Source organism: Salvia hispanica, chromosome 4 (genome assembly GCF_023119035.1).
Source record: "Salvia hispanica cultivar TCC Black 2014 chromosome 4, UniMelb_Shisp_WGS_1.0, whole genome shotgun sequence".
NCBI lineage: Eukaryota > Viridiplantae > Streptophyta > Magnoliopsida > Lamiales > Lamiaceae > Salvia > Salvia hispanica.
This window is the reverse complement of record NC_062968.1, coordinates 45,732,699-45,754,259: the sequence shown is the minus strand read 5'-3', so window position 1 is coordinate 45,754,259 and position 21,561 is coordinate 45,732,699. Positions and strand designations below refer to the sequence as shown.

Below are 21,561 nucleotides of genomic sequence, written 5' to 3'. Positions count from 1 at the left end.
AATAAGCCGGAGGTTCTTAATTGGTGGTTCCTAATTGGTATCATTACAAGTATAGATTCAGTCAAGAGACAATTAAAACATGAAACTATTTAATAAAATTAATAAGCATATACGATATAAACAAGTAAAACTAGAAAACATGTAAATTATGTAAGAAATTCCAAGCATATATAAAGACCAAGGCTTAAAACTAACCTTATGCTAGCACTCCTCGAGAGAGACGGCACTTTGAAAGTTATGGAGTAATAAAAATCTAGGGTGTGTTTGGTTTGGCGTTTAGGGACAGTTAGTGGATGATTTCTGACATTTTCTAATGTTTGGTTTGAAATATACCGTTTTTGAACGGCCTGAGTAAAAGGACCAAGGCCCGCCTTAAAATGCAATTTTCGCCAGTTAGCAATTCTTCCCAAAAACCTCTGATACCATAACTCATCACTTTCACAAAACAATTAAATACTCTGCATTTACTAATATAGTAATATAATCCTCCTTTTTATCCCCAACAACCACATTTATTCCTTCTACGCAATAAAAATTCTTCAAGCTTTCCTTCCTCCATTCACGTTTTCTATAAGCTCTCCGACGAAGACGGTAGCAAATACTCTGCATAAAACTTCATCATGTGAGAAGGTCGCCGCACACACCCAAGGTCGGACACAATTAGTAGGAAAAGCCCTAATTTTTTTTGAATCAACAGCGGAAATTCCCTAATTTGACGGAAAACCCCTCCGTCGTCCCCAGAGAACTGTCGGATAACCTCTTCTATCGGCCGGCCGAGTGGGTTTTATAGGAAAGCAGCAGCCATAACCAACACCGTGCGGGTTGCCGCAGCGCAGATGGCCTCCGTCGACAACCTCTCCGCCAACTTCGCCACCTGCTCTCGTTTGGTGAAGACAGCAGTCACCGCCGGAGCCGGAGCATAGCAGATACCGCTTGCTAGCTAGGGATTCAAGCATTTGGTTCTCGGATTGGGAGCAATGGGAGCAACATCTTGAATGCGGCTAAGCATGTGATTTAAAATTGGATGGCACAGGTGGAAATTGTTCTTATGAATATGACAATATGACAAACCAAACATAGAAAACACAATTGGGTCATACTTAATTGACAAACCAAACAATTGTACAAGAAACCATTACTCAAGAAAAGAACTTTGCAAACCAACCTCCACCCTTTTCTTGAGTAATGGTAAAGGCCGAACCAAACACACCCCAGGAGAAAACATGTATTTAAAACAAAGAAAGATACTATAACTAAAAACATAAAAAAAGTAAAGTTATAAAAGAAAGTAAAATTCTAAAATTATGGAAAAGTGGCCTACGTGTGATTTAGTCGCTCACACACGCCCATATTAATGATGCAGCGGATCTTTTCTCAATAAGTGAAGCCTCAAAGGCAATTCCTCTCCTCCTCGAGCATATTGAACGAAAATTGAAAAAAAAATAAAAATAAATCAGCTGATTCTCCTCCTCCTTCACAAACAACAGTGAACAAAAATTGAAAAAAATAATAGAACAGCTAAGGGATACATGCCTCAAGCCCTAATTAGTGATAGCTTAATTTCAAAGCTGATAAACAATTTTTGAGTTCATTTAATCATTTAATATGAGTTCTTCAAACATTTACTTAAACCTTATAGATAGATGTATCATTAAACAGGAGACTAAAATTTCCGTTATAAGATAAACGTAAAACCAAAATTAACTAGTAATATCATCATGTGTAGAGAAATAATTTGGAACTTGAATAAATAACAATCTTAGTAAGTAGCAAAAATTGTAGCAGGCCATAAAATAAAAACAAAACATGAAATGGTGTAAGAAAATCTAAACCCTAATAATCGAAATCCAAAAAACTCGTTCAAAATAAAAAAACCAAAACCCTAGCAAGAGAACATCCTGTTGGTGGTGAAATCTTCATACTTGACTCCATCCTGATTGAGATTGTGAGCTCTGACCGTCTGATTTCTCATCATCATCATCTCCTCTTGATTCCCCAAAAACTGCATCTGCGGCTGCACCATCGCCTGCAGCAAGTAAGACTGCTGCTGCTGCGGAGGCTGCACCATGTACTGCGAATACGGCTGATAAAATCCGCTTCCCGACTCGTAGTAGAATTGGCGCTGCATTTGCATATTAGCCGCATTACTAGTTCCAATCCCCATCATCACGGGGCTAGGATGCAGTCGGCGATGATCCATTAGCATCGGGTTCATATTCATAAGCTGCTGCTCTGTTTGAGGCCTCTGCTTCATCTTCAGCATTTCGATTCTAGACTTCACGCACTGCGCTTTGCTGGTCAGCGCGGCGTGGAGATGGCGGAGTTGTTGTTCGTTGTACACGTTGAGGTGGTCGGGCCGGGTCGGGTATTTGGCCTCTTGATTCTTCCGCTTCAGCTTCTTGAGTTCATCCTCGATCTGCTTCTTCCGCTCCTTGAAAAACTCCGCCACGTCGAAGCTCTTCACGCTTCCGCTGTTTTTCGACTTGTAGAGCTCGATGATGCGCCTCACTTGCTCCGGGTTCTGAGGCGGCCAGATCTCGGGCCGGCTCTGCTTCGGCCCGTAGATGATCATGCAGGCCTTCACGTCGCACAGAGTCGTGAATTCGCTCAGTTTGCGGATTAGCCCTTCTTTTCTCTTTTTGAACGTTGTGTTTCGTGATTTCTCCTTCTCGATCAACTCCATCTTCAACTTTGCCCTCCCCATTTTGCTTCACTTTGATTTTTTTTTTTCAATTGAGGCTTGGTGTGAAAAATGGGTTTGTTATTTTCTGCTTTTATAAGGAGGAGATTTCCTTATTGACAGATTATTCTACTGCCTAAATTAAGGAGATTTTGCCTTGTCTAATTTTTGGTAACAGAATCTTTAATGGCAAACACGTCAAATTATTTATGGTAGTACATTTAATACTGTACGAGTTTTATTCAATTAAAGAATAAAGAGCAAATTATTAATTGAACGAGAATCTTAATGAAAATTATTCAGCAAGTTTGATCAATGAATGAAAATAGATGAGTTAAATAATTTTTTATTTGTTTTACTTGTTTTCAATTTTCTATTTAGGGAGTAGTTTTGTTTCATTTAAATTTTTGAATCAATTTTAGAAATGATTTTGTTTTTATGGTAATTTCCTTTTCTTGCGCTGCATTTCGTAGTACTATTACACTTACGAATTAGTCACCTTTTTAAAAAGAGTCCATTTATATGTTCAATAAAATATTCCTTTTAATAACAATACTAACGATGTTCAAATTTTAACTACCATCTAGGGAATAGTACTGTAATAGTACTGTTTAGCTACACGAACACATACCAAAAGCCGCTCTACTTTAGCAGTTAATTATATTTGTAATTAATTAAAAACCCATGCATCATCTAAAGGAAAAGAAAAAAAAAAGGTATATAGGAGTACTATATTTGCGACTCTATACGCTGCGCATCAACTGCAGCACTTGACTTGATGTGATTTCCACACCTCTTCGTCTCAGCTCCTTGTGAAGCTACACGACGCACTGTTTTCCTTCGAGGTATCAGCTACTTTGAGTTGTGAATATGCTACAGGAACTAACTCCATTGGCCTCTGGCTTTGCAGCAAGTCTGCAAACGATGGTGTTCGCGTTGCCAACAACTCAATGTCCTAGACAATGAAATAGAAAAGCCAAATGCAAGAGAAAAATTTGTTTTCAGAAAGAAATATTACCTCACAGCTTCTTGATGAATGCATTTATATAAAAATGAGTGGCATGTCATACTGATATCCAATTTGAAGGTTTTGAAAAAAAAATACTAACATTCATGAAATTCGGCTTGAGTACTTCTGTCATACTGGCATGGTTTGTAGTCTCAAGTGTTTGTATTTCTGCTCCTTGTTGAAGCATCGTGCACTCTCTGTGAGGCCTTTGGACAACACCTGCGTTAGAGCATCGACACCTTCTTGTAATGCAGCATCAATCTGCCATTCTAAAAGGGGAATATTAATGAACCTTTGCCTATATGATATCAGAGATGCATTCACAAATAGTAACAAACTATCAATGTTAAGGCTATTCAAGCTAAGTATTATCAAGTATAGAGCTCAAAATTCTCTCACTAAATCATGCAAAAACTAACTATAGATCATACGAGCTATTTGTAGCACGGCAGGTTCTCCTTCCTTTAAAGTCCTTTATGCATGAGTCATGAGCATCAAGGCTACCATGTAAAGCGCACTAACATATTACTTTAAGAAAATATGAGCACCTAGACATACCCTCTCTCGAGCTCTGACATTAAATTTTTGGAGTAAGAATGCTTTTGGATCCATTTGACCGGCAGGTCTCCCAATACCTAATAAAACAAAAGAATCACACTTGATTCCGTTATTTGCAGTTAAAAAGACGTAGGAAATTGTGTTATTTGCAGTTGAAAAGACGTAAGAGATTCCTTAGTTGGGAAAAACCAACATACCGATTCTTAAACGAGGAAATTCTCTATTCCCACGAAAATGATTGATAACACTCTTCATTCTGGAAAAATCGGATGGATCGTAAAGCTCAAACAGCAGAAAGAAAGTCCCACTCACCACAGGACAAAATCCAACAATTCCTTCTCATAACAATGGCCTTTAAATTTGCACAACAGTATGACGGAAGCCACAAACAAAGTAAAATATACTAAAGAGACCTAAAACTTTGTCATGAATAGGCTTATAACATTCAGTTGAAAGATGAGAAATTTAAGGCATCTATCTTCTCTACTAGTAACGAAATCCAGCACGAAAGAAAATAAATAACCAATTAGCACAATTCACCACTAAATCTATATATTACCCGTTATGACATCCATGATTTCCAAGGGGGTTCAGACGAAGAACTCCACAGGGCAAAGTCATGTCATCATGAAGCTAAAAATGAAATATTTAGGCATCAGTATGAAAACGTATCAAGTCAATAATAGTAAGAAACACAAATTTCGTGCATACCACTAGAACTCGGTTAAGGGGAAGCTTATAGTAGGCTGCAAGAGGACCACTCTGCCACCAAAAAAGAATGTTAACTTAACTAGTTCAGCAGCACACACACAAACAGAGTAGCCATTAACAAGTCTCATTGAATCTCTTACAGATTCACCACTTAAGTTCATGTGAGTCTGAGGTTTTGCCAAGAAAACTGGAACCATATTTATAATACCTGAAAACCACATTCAGCTAATTACAAAATCAAAGTGATTTAAATTCTTAGCACAGGTGTAAGCAATCATATATAACGTGCCTTTTCCAAATATGGCTTTGCAGTGCACAGAGTCCATCGCAATCCGATGTGATTTTGCAAATGCATCAATGAATTCAAACCCCACATTATGTCTGGTGCCCATAAATTTGTCGCCTGGATTGCCCAAACCCACGAAAAGCCAAGGTCGCGGTTCAGGCAATGCGGCGGCGGTGTAAATGCAACGCTTTGGAATCTGCCTTAGAAGCATTATTCGCTGTGTTGCAACAATTTTACAGAAGGATGTCATAAATTGGGAAATGGCAATTAAAAATTGAAAAGAGTTCACAAATTCCAAATAAATGCCCTAATCCAGTTAGAATCCATAATAGTAGTTCATAAATCTTAATCCGGTATTTCTTTATACTCACACAGTCAAACTCTCCGGAATACGGCCGAAGCTAGCAAAGGTGGCTTGTGATTCTGTCACCGAGCAAACTGTTTGTTGGCGGCGGCGGCGGCGGTGGCGGTGGCGGTGGCGATGCAAAAGGAAATAGGCGGTGGCGGCTGGTTCGGGCCGAGACGATAGAATCGGGTACTGCAAATGGGCTTCTACTAGTTTATTTTTTATTTTTTTTCAATCAAACTCTCATCTTCCACTAGTTAATTTCCTGTAGTAGTATTTTTTTAATTATTTAACAAATTTGTTATGTAACTACTTCCTCAGTCTCATTTAAAATGACACATTTTCCTTTTTAGTTTGTCCCAATTAAGATGACACATTTTCTTTTTTAGAAACTTTCTCTCTCCGATTAATATACTCAACCACTTTTTCTCACTCCTATTAAAATATTAATCTTTCTTTATCTTTCTATTTTAATATTATACCAACTTTTTCTCTCTCCAATTAAATACTTTAACCAATAACTCCTAAAATCTCGTGCCAGCTAAGTAATGTGTCATTTTAGCCGGGACGGAGGGAGTAATTTATTCCTCTATGTAATTAGAACATCTCGGCTTGAAGACATCCATCTTCATTTTTCTACTCTCGATACCATAGCAGTGGAGGTATTTCTTTTTGACACGGAGATTAAGAAAAATATGTGTAATGTATTAAATAAAAAGTATGCGAGAGGAAAAAGTAGAGAGAATGAAAAGTAAGTGAAAAGAAATATGTTGACTTTTATTAAAAATGGAAATGAGTCCACTACTATGGAACGTGCCAAAATGGAAAAATGACTCTACTACTATGGAACGGAGGAAGTATTTCTCTAAAAGTGTCCACAGTGGGAGGGCCGCGGCCCTTGGCCCGGAGTTGGGCAGGGCGCCGGCCCCCCACTACCGAGCCGCAGGGTGGACGAGAGAGAGCCGAGCTCTCGGCTAGGCCGAGGCTCTTGGGCACGCGACCCGGCCCGCCACTGCAGGGGCCGAGAGCCGCGGCCCTTGGCCACCGATTTTTTTTTTTTTTTTGTATTTTTCAAAAAAAATTTATATTCATCATTTCTCATCCATTTTTTTACCCCAAACCAAACTCCACTCTTTCCAATTTTTCAATTTAAGTTTTAAAACATGGATTCCGACAATGAAGATTTTCAACGAGCGATCGATGAGGAGTTCGAAGAACTCGTTGCAGCGGTGCAAGCTGAAGCGGACGAGGAGGAGGCGGCGTTGGCGGCGGCGGCGGCCGTCCCGCGGCCGATTTACCGTCGCCGGTGTTAGAAAAAACGTGAGGAAATTTGGAAAGCTTTAAGCTTTTCATTTTCCAAATCTCTTGGCCTTTCATGTTGTGTAACCTCCAAAATGTTTATGAGGTGCCTTAATGCCGAGACCTCTCATATAGTCACTCCTATCCTATAAATAGGTGTGGATTTGAGAGATGGAAACACACCAACAATCATTCTCTCTTCTCTCTAAGCTCTCAAGCATTCTAGTTCGCATATAGGAGCATTGCATTGCTTGGTTCTCGCCTCCAATTCAAGTTCGTCGGAGCCTACGAGTTTGAGGTGCTTCAACTCGGTAGGAGGAAAGTCGTTTCATCTTTGGGGACGTTGCGCCAATCCGTGAGCACTAGCCGGGGCGTATCTCGTCTTGCGGAGAGAGAGATACCTCGATTCGACTTGAAGAAGACTATAGTTTGCATCTTGATCCTTTTTATTGTATTTACTTTGTTTTATTTACCTTCTAGTTTTTGGTTCTTTTGTAATAGCAAGAGTTTACCCGTGTAAAGGCTACACTATTTTTCAACACGGTATATCAACCGTGACCATGCCGGAGCCGACCAGCGGATGATGGAAGACTACTTCGGCGATAACCCCCGTTATCCGCCGGAGATTTTTCGTCGGCGATTCAGAATGTCGCAACGACTCTTCATCCACATTGCGTATTGTTTGTCTTAGCAGTACAGATGCTTAACCTTGCGTCATGATGCCACCGGTCGACCCGGATTGTCGACATATAAAAAGTGCACGGTGGCAATTAGGCAGCTTGCCTATGCCGGTCCTGCTGACATGTTCGACGAATATCTGCAGATGGGCGAAACGACTGCCCTTAAGACGCTGAGACAGTTTTGCAAGGGTATCAAAGAAATCTTCAAAGGGGAGTATCTACGGAAACCAACGGCCGAGGAATGCCAGAGACTGATAAATATGCACGGGACTGTGCATCATTTTTCGGGCATGATGGGCAGCATCGATTGCATGCCCTGGGACTGGAGGAACTGCCCGGTGGCTTGGAAGGGGCAATTCACTTCTGGGTTCAAAGGGCGACATCCCACGATGATCCTTGAAGCCGTTGCTGACTACCGCTTGCGAATCTGGCATGCGTATTTTGGTGTCGCTGGGTCGAACAACGACATCAACGTTCTACAATCATCGCATCTCTTCAATGATGAGTCCCGGGGTGAGGGTCCGCAGGTCAGCTTCGTGGCCAATGGCACGCAGTACAACAGGGCATATTATTTGGCCGATGGAATATATCCTCGCTGGCCCGTGTTTGTCAAGACGATCCGACAACCAGTTGGGCCGAAGTAGACCTATTTTGCAAAAAAATAAGAGGGTGCTAGGAAGGATGTTGAGCGAGCTTTTGGAGTCCTCCAAGCTCGATGGGCCATTATACGGTGTCCGGTTCGACTATGGCACGAAAATGATGTCGCAAACATCATGACTGCGTGTATCATATTGCACAATATGATAATTGATGATGAAGGCTTTGTTACAGAGCGTTGGGCACCGGAAGATGGTGCTAACACAAGTCACGGTATTGCAACCCCTCCCATGCATATGGGTGTACCACGCAGTAATGAATACTTGATTCAGTGCTTCACCGATATGCGGAGTGAAATATCACATTCAACACTGCAGGCTGATTTGGTTGAAGAGGTCTGGAACCGTAGAGGAGGGGGCGCAACGTGATATGGGTTCTCTTTATTGTTCGTGTTGTATCGAAAATTTTCATTGTATAATTTTCCTTTTTATAATATTACAGCGAAAATTTTGTTATAATATTTACTATGTGTTTTAATTATTATATGCAAATAATATTTATTATAGCTAAAATTAAAATGTAACAAATGTGGCCAAGTTTGTTGGGCAGGGCCAAGTTTGTTGGGCATGCCCAACAAATGGTGGCTTGGGCATGCCCAAGAGGGCCACCATTGTGGTCACTCTTAGAGCGTCCACAGTGGGAGGGCCGCGGCCCTTGGCCCGGGCTTGGGCAGGGCGCGGCCCCCCACTACTGAGCCGAGAGGAGGACGGGGCCTGGGGGAGTGGACGAGCGATGGCTGAGCACTCGGCCAGGCCGAGGCTCTTGGGCACGCTGCTCGGCCCGCCACTGCAAGGGCCGAGAGCCGCGGCCCTTGGTCAGATTTTGTCTTTGTTTTTGTTTTTTTTTTTTTTATTTCGAAAATTGTTTTTATAAATACTATATTCCTCCCTTTTTTTTATCTTTCTCAATTCTAAACCCTAATTTCAATCTCTACCATTTTCAAAGTCTACAAAATGCAAGGTGGAGATGATTCTCCCGGCTATGGAGAATCGGGATTTGGCAATTTTTCGTCTTCCCAACCGTGGAGATCGAGTCCGACCCCCCCTTCAACCCACCTGTGGAGTCCACAATCGCCGCCGCCGAGGCTACAGACACCCCAACTCTGGGGCTAGTCCTCCTCTCAGCCGCAGAGGAACGTGGGTCGTCCCCAATCGGGGTTCGGTGACTACCGGCCCAATATGGACGCGATCAACAACTCTTCTCAGCAATTCTAATCCTCTCAATTCCAATACACCCAATCCCCTCTATCTGAATCTGATAGATTCACGTTGGAACAGTTGATGGGAACACCACCAGAGACCCCGGTGTCCGGTACTCAAGGCGGTCACGTGCGAAGTCAAGGCGTTGGGGGGCGAAACGGCGGCGGAGGTGGGCGAAATGGCGGCAATGATGGGGGGTGAAGCGGCGGCGGTGGTCGAGGCGCCGGTCGCCAAGGAGAGCAGGGGACCGGAGGAGGTGGCGGCCGAAGTGGTAGGCGAGGCAGTGGAGGCGGACGCGGTGGCGGCGGCGGTGGCGATGGCGGTGGAGGCCGGCGGTCGACATACTACAGCAATGAAGAATCCCTTGTTGTAGCGAGAGCCTGATTAGCGGTCACGACCGATTCTATAATCGGTACGGATCAGACCGACGTTTGCTTTTGAAATCGCGTTCTCGACGTGTACAACGAATTCAAACCAGATGGGAGCGTCGAGCGTACAACTAGCCAGATCCGGAAGAAGTTCGGAAGGATTACTAAAGCGTTGAAGAGGTTCGGTGGCATATACGAGACCCAACTCCGCCTTGCTGAGAGCGGCCGCACCGAAGCTGACGTACGAGCGTTGTCGTATGCCGAAGTTTACCTACTGGGACGGATACCTCGTTTTGAGAGACTGCCTGAAATTCAGGACCCTGATCGACAAAGATCCTGTCTCTGGGCCAAAACGGACTAGACTGGGCGTCGCCGGAAACTACAGCAGTAATAGTGACTCACGCGCCTTCGACCTGAACGATGATGCTTTGGAGGAGGAGCTCCCCTCCATACTCTCTCGGCGCCCACGTCCGCAAGGCCAGCGTGCCGCAATCCGAAAATCTAGAACTGGCTCTCAATTCTCCGCTGCGACCTCTACAGCAGTGCCCTCAACACCGAGGGCGGCTTTGACTCATACCCTAGAGGTCCAGATGATGAAGCAACTTTCGGAGAATTTGGCCTTGTACGAGAAGTCAACTGATCCGGAGACCAAGAGATTCTTCTACGACCTCATTATTTGACTGAGGTTGAAGTTGGGGTGGGGCGAAGGGTCGCAGACAGGCGGTGCCAGCGGCAGTGGGGGCGGTGCAAGTGGCAGTGGCGGGGGTGGAGGCAGTGGCGCTGTGGCGGCGGTGAAGATGATGTGATGGATGGCGATGACGACACCGAGTAGGCGGGCGGTGTGCGTCATTTTTTTAATTGTATTTAAAAAAAATTCGTTGTATAATTTTACCCTATCTATAATACGACGAAAATTTGGTTTCAATTTTGAACACATTTAAAGTATGCATTTTTTTTAAAGTATGCATTTTTTTTAACTATTATAGGCATATAATTTTTATTCTAGTAATATTAAAATATAACAAAAATGTATGAAAATAATTTTAATTATTCAAATATAAAAAAAAAATGGTGGCCCGGAGGGCCACCATTGTGGTGGCCAAGTTTTCATGGGCAAGGCCAAGTTTGTTGGGCATGCCCAAGAAATGGTGGCTTGGGCATGCCCAAGAGGGCCACTATTGTGGATACCCTTAATGCCAAGACCTTTCATGTGGTCTCTCATAGCCTATAAATAGACGGGTTATACCACAACTCAAAGCATTTCTCTATTTTCTCTGTTAGCTTGCTATCATTTTAGTTTGCATTTTAGGAGCATCACATTGCTCGATTCTCGCTTCTAAATCAAGTTTGTCAATACCTATGAGTTTGAGGTGCTTCTACTCAATAGGAGGCAAGTTGTTTCATCTTTTGGGTTATTACACCAATCCGTGAGCACTAACTGAGCGTATCTCGTATTGTAGAAAAAGGGATACCTCAATTCAACTTGAAGAAGACAATGGTTTGCTTTCTGCTTACTGGTTACTGTTGTTATATTGTTATTGTTATAATCCCTTCGTCCGCCAAATGTGTTATTGTTATACTCCATTTGGTGCGGATTTAAAAAAATTGTTAGACTTTGTAAAGAAAAATGAGAAAAAAGCTAGTGAAATGTGAGTCTCATTTTTATATATTGGTTTTATAATAGAATGTGAATGTAATGAGTTAGTGAAAATGAGATCCACTTACCGAAAATGGGAAAAAAAACAAAAAACAAAATGGACAATATTTCGTGGACGGACTAAAATGGCGAAAAAAAACAACTCTCTATCTCTTAACCATCTCTTCTCTTAATTATTCATGAGTCACACTATTTCAATTTAAAAAGACAGCCATTTAAAAAACATTTCATTGAAACTACTTAATTAAAATTTACAATTCTAAAAATTTGAAAGTTATAATGGAGTAATTAAAATCCTAAAAAATTTAAAATACATAATTGAAAAATTAAAAAAACATTTCACTCCTACTGGTCAAACTTATTCCAAATATTGATATATTTGAAGGCCTTCCCAAGGAAGGTATAAAAATGTGATAAATAAGGATAAACTAAATGGAAGATAATAATATAATGATTTATTAAAACAAAAATACGTAGAAGTTCTAATGATACTAAACATAAAAGAACCTATACATAGGTTTTGTCTGTTTTAATATGCAAGTTATATACTGCAGATGGGAGTTGCATTAATTAGCATAGCGGTTAAGTAAGTACTACAGTATACACTAAATTTGGATTACATGATAAATCAATTTTAAAGTACTCTCTTCGTCCACCATTAATAGTTTCGCTTTATCATTTTAGTCCATTCACAACTAGAAGTCTATGTTTATTTTTACTAATCTATTTCACTTATAGTTTATATAATACTAAGAGTGAACTACATAAATGGTACCTGATCTTTCACTTTCGCACATAAATGGTACTCCCTCCGTCCCAAGGTATATCATTTTTGGTACATATTAATCACATTTTTAGTACCTGATAAGATTTTCACCCCAAAATGCCCTCTAAACAAATGCATTTTCATTTGTGTCATGGTGGGTATTTTGGGCATAAATAAAACTAGTACCAAAATTGATATTATTATATCTTCTTTCATTCTACTCACTCTTTGTACTATTATTAATAATCAATATTAATATTATAATTTTATTATTATAAATTAATAATTAATTTATTTTTAATATCATTCAAATATAGTTAATATAATTATAGTTATAATTATATTTAAATTATAATAATAATATTATAATAATTACTTAAATTATAATATAATAATAATAATAATAATAATATAAACTAGTAGTAATTAATAAATAATTATAATATAATTACTTAAATTATTAATCATATATAATATTATATAATAATAACAATTATTATTATTATTTATATTAAATTAATAGCTAATCAATATACTCTTAATAAAAATTTAAAATTGTGAATTGTATTCGTAATGATATAAAGAGTTGAATATTTTTAGTTAGGTGTTTCAACTCTAAAATGAGTATAAAATAATTTAATAAAAAATATTTAATTAATTTAATTACTTTAAATAATTAATTTAATTAGGTGTTTTTTTCTTGATTTATATTATGAATACAATTAGAAGTATGTATAAAACACTAAAAAGAAAGAAGAGAAAAGAAAAAAGAGGAAACATAAACTAATGAGAAAAAAGAAAGAAGAAAATGAAGAAAAAAGAAAGAAAGAAAAAAAAATCACATCTTTGATACTCTTACTTAATTGAAATTTTCAAAAATATCCTTCATAACAAAAAAATCACATGTTTGGTACCCAGAGTTATTTTTGTCATGAGATACCAAAAACGATATAAAATAAATATTAGGTAACATTTATATGCGAAAGTGAAAGATCATGTACCATTTACGTAGTTCATTTTCAAACTAAAATGAATTTCGTATTCCACTATTTTTTTCATACACTTTTCTTTATGAATATTTATTAAAACTCATGCCAAATAATAATGAGACTCTTAAATCTTAATATCGTATGGAAGGAAGATTTTAGACCATGAAATCGATTACAACTTTAATTGGAGACCTGTATTCACACTATTAAAGTTTATAAAGTGGTAAAGTCTTATTTCATGTAGTTGTTGAATTCATAATTTATTAATTTTGCCGTATATTAAAATTATTGCCAACAAATCCATTTCACATCCTGCTTTACCCTAATTAGGCCCACCTGAATCATCATTCGCCGCTGCTTTATTTTCGTCCCAGATTTTCCCGCTTCCACACATCGTACCCTTCGCTGCTCACGATTGTACATTCGGCCTCGCAGGATTCCGATCCTAGAATTTACCAAACTACCCACGCACGCATTCCGCGAACGAGTGTTTGTATGCGTGGCACCGTCACTGGATAGAATCAATTACATACACAGTGTATATATAAAGAGAGAGAGGGAGAAGGAAAGAGGAAGAGAGAGAGGCGATAGAAGAGCGCCAGCGCCACCCCACACAGAAAAACAACACACCAAAAACCCTAGAGAATTATCGCGGCGACTCGGGAAGATGGACGCCGAGTCGACTCAGATTCAGCAGGCGCAATTGGCAGCTATATTGGGGGCGGACCCGGCCCCGTTCGAAACCCTGATTTCTCATCTGATGTCTTCCTCCAACGACCAGCGATCCCAGGCCGAGTCAGTCTTCAATTTGATTAAACAGAACGATCCGAACTCGCTCGTGCTCAAACTCGGCCACCTTATCTCATCGTCCGTGCACCAGGAGGCGCGCGCCATGGCCGCGATTCTCCTGCGGAAGCAATTGACCCGCGATGACTCGTATATCTGGCCGAACCTCACCGAGTCCACTCGCTCCGCTGTTAAAAACCTCCTGTTGTCCTCACTCCAGAGCGAGGAGTCAAAATCGATTATTAAGAAACTGTGCGATACCGTCTCGGAACTTGCTTCTTCGCTCGTGCCGGAGAATCAGTGGCCGGAAATCCTGCCGTTTATGTTTCAGTGCGTGACGTCTAGTGCTCCGAAGCTGCAGGAATCCGCATTCCTGATGTTCTCACAACTGGCGCAATTCATCGGGGAAACGTTGATTCCGTATATCACTGATTTGCACACTGTTTTCCTCAACGTGTTGAATAATTCCTCCGATTCAGATGTGAAGATTGCTGCGTTGAGTGCTGTCATCAATTTTATTCAGTGCTTGACGAGCTCGAGCGATCGCGATAGGTTTCAGGATTTGTTGCCAGCTATGATGAGGACATTGACGGAGTCGCTGAACTCGGGGCAGGAGGCTACTGCGCAGGAGGCGTTGGAGCTGTTGATTGAGTTGGCTGGGACGGAACCGAGGTTTTTGAGGAGGCAGATTATGGATGTTGTTGGTGCTATGTTGCAGATTGCCGAAGCTGAGAGTTTGGAGGAAGGCACGCGTCATTTAGCAATTGAATTTGTGATTACATTAGCGGAAGCAAGGGAAAGAGCACCTGGGATGATGCGCAAATTGCCGCAGTTCATTAGCAGGCTTTTTGCCAATTTGATGAATATGCTTTTGGATGTGGAGGATGATCCTGCGTGGCACAGTGCAGAAGTCAAGGACGAGGATGCAGGGGAGACAAGTAATTATAGTGTTGGGCAGGAATGCTTAGATAGGCTCTCTATAGCGCTTGGTGGGAATACAATTGTCCCTGTGGCATCCGCGCAGTTTCAAACGTGCTTTTCTTCTCCTGAGTGGCAGAAGCATCACGCAGCACTCACTGCACTTGCACAGATTGCAGAGGGTTGCTCCAAGGTACTATATAACAATAAAAGATAAAAGTATTAACTTTGCTGGATTAGAGACATTGTGAATTTTCATTATAAGAGTTTTTGTGGTCAAGTAATAACGGGGCTATTATAGACATTGTCTCATGCTCATATACAATACACCATTTATAGCCTTTTTTTAGTTGTTTTGTTAAGAGTTTTGTTTTAGATGTCCCTTTGGTGGTTTTTGACATCTCGTCTCATGCTCACGTAAGTGCATTGATATATCAGTAGCATTGGATTCTTGTACTAGCTTTGTTATCAGCGCATATGTATCTCTTATGCACCAACGTGAGAGTACAATTCATTTGCATATTGCAGGTGATGGTTAAGGATTTGGAACATGTGGTGAGCATGGTCTTGAATTCCTTTCAACATCCTCATCCACGTGTGAGATGGGCAGCAATTAATGCAATCGGTCAGCTATCAACAGACTTGGGTCCGGATTTGCAAATTCAGTTCCATCAGCATGTGCTGCCAGCTCTAGCTGCAGCTATGGATGATTTCCAAAACCCTAGAGTACAGGTTTGTGATCAGGCTTATCTTCTGCATTACTTATCAAAATATGATTTATGTGGGAGCAATTTCCAACTTGTGATCAGGCTTATTGAACAGGAGGACAGGAGGTTGAACTCCCCCTGTTTCCCAAACCTCTTCCTTTTACTAGTCATTAACTTTTGTGTATTGCTAATGTCATTTATGTTAAGTTCCTAAAACTGAATTATGTGCTTTTTAAACAGTTCTGTCCATTTTCTGCAGGCACATGCAGCTTCAGCGGTTCTTAACTTCAGTGAAAACTGCACTCCAGAAATTTTGACACCTTACTTAGATGGGATAGTGCACAAACTTCTTCTACTTCTTCAGGTGAAGTTGCGTATTAGAAAAAATATGTGGGAATATATTATAGGCATGGCTATGCAATACTAGCTGTTGCTATGGACACTGATATATGTTTTGTAAATTATAGAATTCCAAGCAAATGGTTCAGGAGGGTGCCTTAACTGCTTTAGCTTCGGTAGCTGATTCATCTCAGGTACACCATTCTCGTTATAGCTCGCGCTGTTAGTTTCTTTATTTTTGGCTGGTTTATCAGTCATGCTATTGGAATTATGATTGCAGGAACACTTCCAGAAATATTATGATGCAGTTATGCCTTACTTGAAAGTTATCTTAGAGAATGCCACAGATAAGTCTAACCGCATGCTTCGTGCAAAAGCTATGGAGTGCATCAGCTTGGTGGGGATGGCTGTTGGGAAGGAGAAATTCAAGGAGGATGCTAAGCAGGTAGGTTTAAAAAGATCTGGGTCCTGATTGTTGTATTTATGATGAATGATTATTTGTGTTTGTTTAGTGCTTTGTATTGATTGACTTGTTGCTTTACTCACTTGCGCATTCTATGCAGAATGGTGTGTTTATATCTGCAATATCAGCATCTGCCCAAGGCTCAATCATGAATCCATGATTCAATATAATAGTAGTTTCATTCATTTTTGCTAGGTAATGGGAGTGCTTATGTCACTGCAAGGATCACAAATGGAGACCGATGATCCTACTACCAGTTACATGCTACAAGTAAGCCATTTGTCCTTGAGAGCTGCAGATTTCAGATGACTTGAAAAATTAGGGCAGTAACATTATAAGAATTACTGTTTTTTCTGTTGTAGGCATGGGCCAGACTTTGCAAGTGCTTGGGCCAGGATTTCCTTCCTTATATGAGTGTGGTCATGCCTCCTCTGCTTCAGTCTGCTCAGCTAAAGCCTGATGTTATCATTACATCTGCTGATTCAGACAATGAAATTGATGAATCAGACGATGAAAGGTGAACACTGTCTTATATCATGTAGATTTATCTTTAAAAAGTCTTTTTTCATGTTTTAATGAAAATTGGCCTTATTTGCCACGGTGCCACCATTCATTCTTTATCTATTAAGTTGCCCATTAACTTCTATCAACATCCCTCTGAGAATATCCCGTGCAATGTTGAAGGTTCTTTTATGTCTTGTATCTGAAATATTTGCAAGGTAGAAGATACTGTAACTTCTTTTGTGCATCTGGAAGAGACCCACTATTTTTTTTGTGTAGTAGTACTGTTTTCTTTTGACTATCAATTCCGTGTGCTCAAATTTTTTCCAATAGTGCGTGTCTCTAATTACTTCCGGTATGAACAAATTTCTATATATTGCAGCATGGAGACCATAACCCTTGGGGATAAAAGAATTGGGATTAAGACTAGTGTCCTAGAGGAGAAGGCCACCGCTTGCAATATGTTGTGCTGCTATGCTGATGAGTTAAAGGAAGGTTTTTACCCATGGATCGATCAGGTGGGTAAAAATGGAATGGTCTGCTTGATTCCGTTGATTGTGGACCACAATTTGAAAACGTTATGGCATGTTGTGCTTGCAGGTTGCCCCAACATTGGTTCCTCTTTTGAAATTTTATTTCCATGAAGAAGTCAGGAAGGCTGCTGTCTCAGGTAATGCAGATTTTACTTTGTATGTTTCCATATACAGAGTATTAAGTTGCTAATATAGAACAACAATTCCAAATTTCTAGCAATGCCGGAGCTGTTGCGGTCTGCAAAACTGGCTGTCGATAAAGGAATTGCTCAGGGTCGTAATGAGACTTATGTTAAGCAGCTCTTAGACTTCATTGTTCCTGCTTTAGTGGAAGCCTTACACAAGGTGTTTGTTTTAGTTAATCATACAAGCTTGAGATTTGTATTCTGTTATTGATGATTATAGTATCTGGGCACTAAATATCAATTCTTATGTAACGCAGGAACCTGATATAGAGATCTGTGCAAACATGTTGGATGCGCTGAACGAATGTGTGCAGGTTGGTCACTTAAGTCCGTATCCTCTAATATTCTAGCTAAGATATTAGGTCAGTTATTTCACCATGTAAGTTGAAATCTGTGCCAGGTGAAAAGTGTGAAAAATGGAAGTCCACGCTGACCTAATTTTTCAGTCCTTACATTTCTGGTGTATCGTGTTCTGTTGATTCTTTGAAGATTTCTGTTTTGAGAAATGTTTTCATTATCACACTTTTATGCATGATTTGTAAGAGGCTGTAACAACTATCTACCTACCTTAAATTCAATTTGCTAGAGTAGTCAGTTAATTGTGCTGTTCAGTAGAGTTGTATGAGTTTTTTTTAAATGAGTTACACAATTAGTCTGAACATCATTTATTTACTATTTGTACTTAAATTTAACTCATCATTTCTCTCAGATTTCAGGATCTCTTTTAGACGAGAGCCAGGTTAGAAGCATTGTGGAAGAGATAAAACAGGTGATCATAGCTAGCTCAAGTAGAAAAAAGGAGAGAGCTGAGAGAGCCAAAGCTGAAGATTTTGATGATGAGGAGGGAGAACTTCTTAAAGAGGAAAATGAGCAAGAAGAAGAAGTATTTGACCAAGTTAGTCTATTACACTTGGCTGTTCGGGATACAACCATTTTTCAATAATATTGTCTGTTTGGAAACATGAGACCTTCCTAACCTTTTGCTTCTAATCATTTTTGTTTCAGGTTGGTGAAATATTGGGAACTTTAATTAAAACATTCAAGGGCTCCTTCTTGCCATTCTTTGATGAATTGTCATCATACCTGATGCCTATGTGGGTAAGTAATTTCCATTCATGTTTTTAATATGATATTTTCATACCTGTCTGGAACTTGTTGGTGAGCAAGATCAGTGAATTAGAACAGAGTTTAACAACTTGAAACTTGAATCTATGTCTCAGCCCTAAATTTTTCTTGCAGGGAAAGGACAAATCGGCTGAAGAGAGAAGGATTGCCATTTGCATCTTTGATGATGTAGCTGAGCAATGCCGTGACTTAGCTCTGAAGTATGTAAACATACCATGAAATATTTGAGTTTGGTCTCAGTGTGAAAATACTTACGTACTTCCTGTCATTATTTGAACTAGGTATTATGATACATATCTGCCATTCCTCTTGGAGGCATGCAATGATGAAAACACAGATGTCCGACAGGTTCGCAGAAGCTCTGGACTTTCTTTGTGTTCTCACATAATCTTAATTATGTTAATCTATCATATCCTAATTGACTAATTTTATTTCCAGGCTGCTGTATATGGACTCGGAGTGTGTGCTGAGTTTGGAAGTTCTGTGTTTAAACCACTTGTTGGAGGTAAAGCTGTCTGAATGTGGCTCATAGAAAGCAAATTTCAGCTTTATATCTTTAACCTGACCTTTCTTTGGAATCTTGTTCAGAGGCTCTTTCGAGGCTCAATGTAGTTATTAGGCACCCAAATGCTTTGCAGCCGGACAATGTGATGGCATATGATAATGCTGTTTCAGCTCTTGGAAAGATATGTCAGTATCATCGTGATAGCATTGATTCAGCTCAGGTATCTCTCTCTATATCTCTCTATCTCCATCCCCCTCTATCTTGGTACTTCCTTGCTCTTTGCATTCGATTAGTTCTAACTGTGTAAAGTTGCATTAATAGGTGGTTCCCGCCTGGTTGAATTGTTTACCTATAAAGGGTGATGTTATTGAGGCAAAAGCTGTTCACGACCAGCTTTGCTCAATGGTTGAGAGGTGAGGGGACCTGAAGTTGATCCTCGTTCCTCTTAAAATAAAATTTGCAATTTTTTTGTTTCTGGTTTTGATCATCATCTCCTGTACTTATATCTGAGTTCTCATTTCTACTTTTTCCTATATTCTGTCATTGACCACAATTTCCCCTTTTAGGTCTGATTTGGAACTTTTGGGGCCCAACAATCAGCATCTCCCGAAAATTGTTTCTGTTTTTGCTGAGGTTAGTTATGTTAAGCAATTTCAGGACCATTATTCATGTAAACCCTATAAAACATTCTTGTGTAGTCATTTTGATAGTTCTGTAACAATGTAGTTGGGATTCTGATTTTTGGTTTGAGAAGCCCTGAATCTATTCTTATCTCTGTATCCCAATTTTTGGATCTTTTATTATCTCATTTCGTTTCTTCAGTGAGGTGAGGTCGTTCTATAATTGTTTCGTTGCAGGTTCTCTGTACTGGCAAGGATCTTGCCTCGGAGCAAACTGCCAGTCGAATGGTAAATTTGTTGAGGCAGCTACAACAGACACTGCCTCCAGCAACCCTGGCCTCTACATGGTCGTCCTTGCAGCCTCAACAGCAGCTGGCATTGCAGACAATTCTCTCAACGTAGTGCTCGTGACTGATGATGCGTGTAGCAATCGTTGATTTCATATTGAGTTGTTGGTTGTGGTTTGTGCCGGTCAAGCCTTTGTTCGTCCATTCTTTCTGATGAGAGAGACGTTCCGCATTCTTTTGCACAAGTTTTGGTCGAGCCCTCCATTTCAACACGAAATGGAGGAGAGTCTGTGGACTGTATATTACAAGATCACCGGTGTTGCATCCAAAAACAGGTGGAATCCGGTGCTCTTTTATTTATTTGTGGGGTTTTGTGAACATTTGTGCTATTTGTGGATTGCCATAGAGGTAATTCCTGTCTCAGTTTTGGTCAAATAATTCATTTTTGTACTTTTATTTTTGTTACATCTGTGATTGTTAATAGTACAGGGATTTGGCAAAAACATTTTATTTGTTGGAATTCTTGTTTCCAAAAAGTCATATTTGTACTTGTAATATATATTCATTTCTACAATAGTCCCGATATTGTTGTCCACTACATTTTAGTATTTCATCATTGTGTTAATGATACTTGAATTGGTTTATGCCTATAGGAAAGCAGACAGTTTGTTATATGGTTGGAGTTGAACTGCTCCAACAACCCAAGAACCTTTTCATCTTGTCCAATCACATCTTCCTAATATTATACTACCTCCGTCTTCCAAATTTTTTTCTATTTTGACCCAACACGGGTTTTAAAAAATGTAATGGAAAGTGAGTTGAAAAAGGTAGTGGAATGTGAGTCCTATTTTTATATATTAGTTTTATAATAAAATATGAGGAGAAATGACTTAGTGGAATATGGATCCTACTATAAAAAATGGTAGAAGTGAAATGAGACAAATTTTAGAAGACGGACGGAAAAAATGGTAGAAGTGAAATGAGACAAATTTTAGAAGACGGACGGAAATAGAAAAATGAGACAAATTTTTAGGGACAGATGTAGTAGTACTAGTTCTTGGTAGTTTATGACAATGGGGATTCCAAGCATGCGCATCAAGATTCTTTATCAGTCACCTATAACTTACTCTTTTTGCCTCATTATTAGTCAATGCTATTATAGGCACATTAATAATGAAAAATACTAGCGTGTTATACTCTTCTTTTTTTTTTCATTTTTATTTGCCCTCTAAAATTAGTTCATTTTCTACCAATATTCTTTTTTCTCTCTCATTTGACCAACTTTACACTATCTTTCATACTTGATCAATTATGCATTGAAATTTGTACTAGCAACAAAACAGACATTTTTTTGGTGGACATGGGACTAGGTTTTCGTTTTTTTCCC

The 21,561-nt window shown here is 39.7% G+C and overlaps 3 protein-coding genes across 7 annotated transcripts; 1 reads left to right on the top strand and 2 right to left on the bottom strand.

The window, feature by feature from the left end:
• Positions 1 to 1,882: 1,882 nt before the first annotated feature.
• On the bottom strand, positions 1,883 to 2,704 carry LOC125221201 (agamous-like MADS-box protein AGL82). The gene has a single exon (XM_048123326.1). It carries the CDS (start codon positions 2,702 to 2,704, stop codon positions 1,883 to 1,885), a length of 822 nt encoding a protein of 273 aa, XP_047979283.1.
• A 604-nt stretch (positions 2,705 to 3,308) lies between these two features.
• LOC125219544 (peptidyl-tRNA hydrolase, mitochondrial-like) lies at positions 3,309 to 5,839 on the bottom strand. Of its 5 annotated transcripts, none has more exons than XR_007176163.1 (9): positions 5,616 to 5,839; positions 5,248 to 5,461; positions 5,099 to 5,166; positions 4,959 to 5,009; positions 4,807 to 4,880; positions 4,445 to 4,503; positions 4,248 to 4,324; positions 3,790 to 3,958; positions 3,309 to 3,635 (listed from the first exon to the last, which is right to left on the bottom strand). XR_007176163.1 is itself a non-coding variant. In XM_048121554.1 (9 exons), the coding sequence occupies exons 2-8, from the start codon at positions 5,453 to 5,455 to the stop codon at positions 3,819 to 3,821; spliced, it is 669 nt and encodes a 222-aa protein (XP_047977511.1). In that variant the 5' UTR covers positions 5,456 to 5,461; positions 5,616 to 5,839; the 3' UTR covers positions 3,309 to 3,595; positions 3,790 to 3,818. The 5 variants fall into 5 exon arrangements, 3 of the variants coding, with proteins under 3 accessions (XP_047977511.1, XP_047977512.1, XP_047977510.1); XR_007176164.1 differs by having other exon boundaries at positions 3,309 to 3,595; XM_048121554.1 differs by having other exon boundaries at positions 3,309 to 3,595; positions 3,790 to 3,950.
• A 7,881-nt stretch (positions 5,840 to 13,720) lies between these two features.
• On the top strand, positions 13,721 to 20,750 carry LOC125221828 (importin-5-like). Its single transcript, XM_048124106.1, has 20 exons — positions 13,721 to 15,102; positions 15,438 to 15,641; positions 15,876 to 15,980; positions 16,084 to 16,149; positions 16,236 to 16,400; positions 16,614 to 16,688; positions 16,781 to 16,935; positions 17,302 to 17,437; positions 17,520 to 17,589; positions 17,670 to 17,797; positions 17,895 to 17,951; positions 18,347 to 18,532; positions 18,643 to 18,735; positions 18,877 to 18,962; positions 19,044 to 19,110; positions 19,201 to 19,267; positions 19,351 to 19,487; positions 19,589 to 19,680; positions 19,834 to 19,900; positions 20,125 to 20,750. Exons 1-20 carry the CDS (start codon positions 13,873 to 13,875, stop codon positions 20,287 to 20,289), a joined length of 3,351 nt encoding a protein of 1,116 aa, XP_047980063.1. The 5' UTR covers positions 13,721 to 13,872; the 3' UTR covers positions 20,290 to 20,750.
• Positions 20,751 to 21,561: the final 811 nt, after the last annotated feature.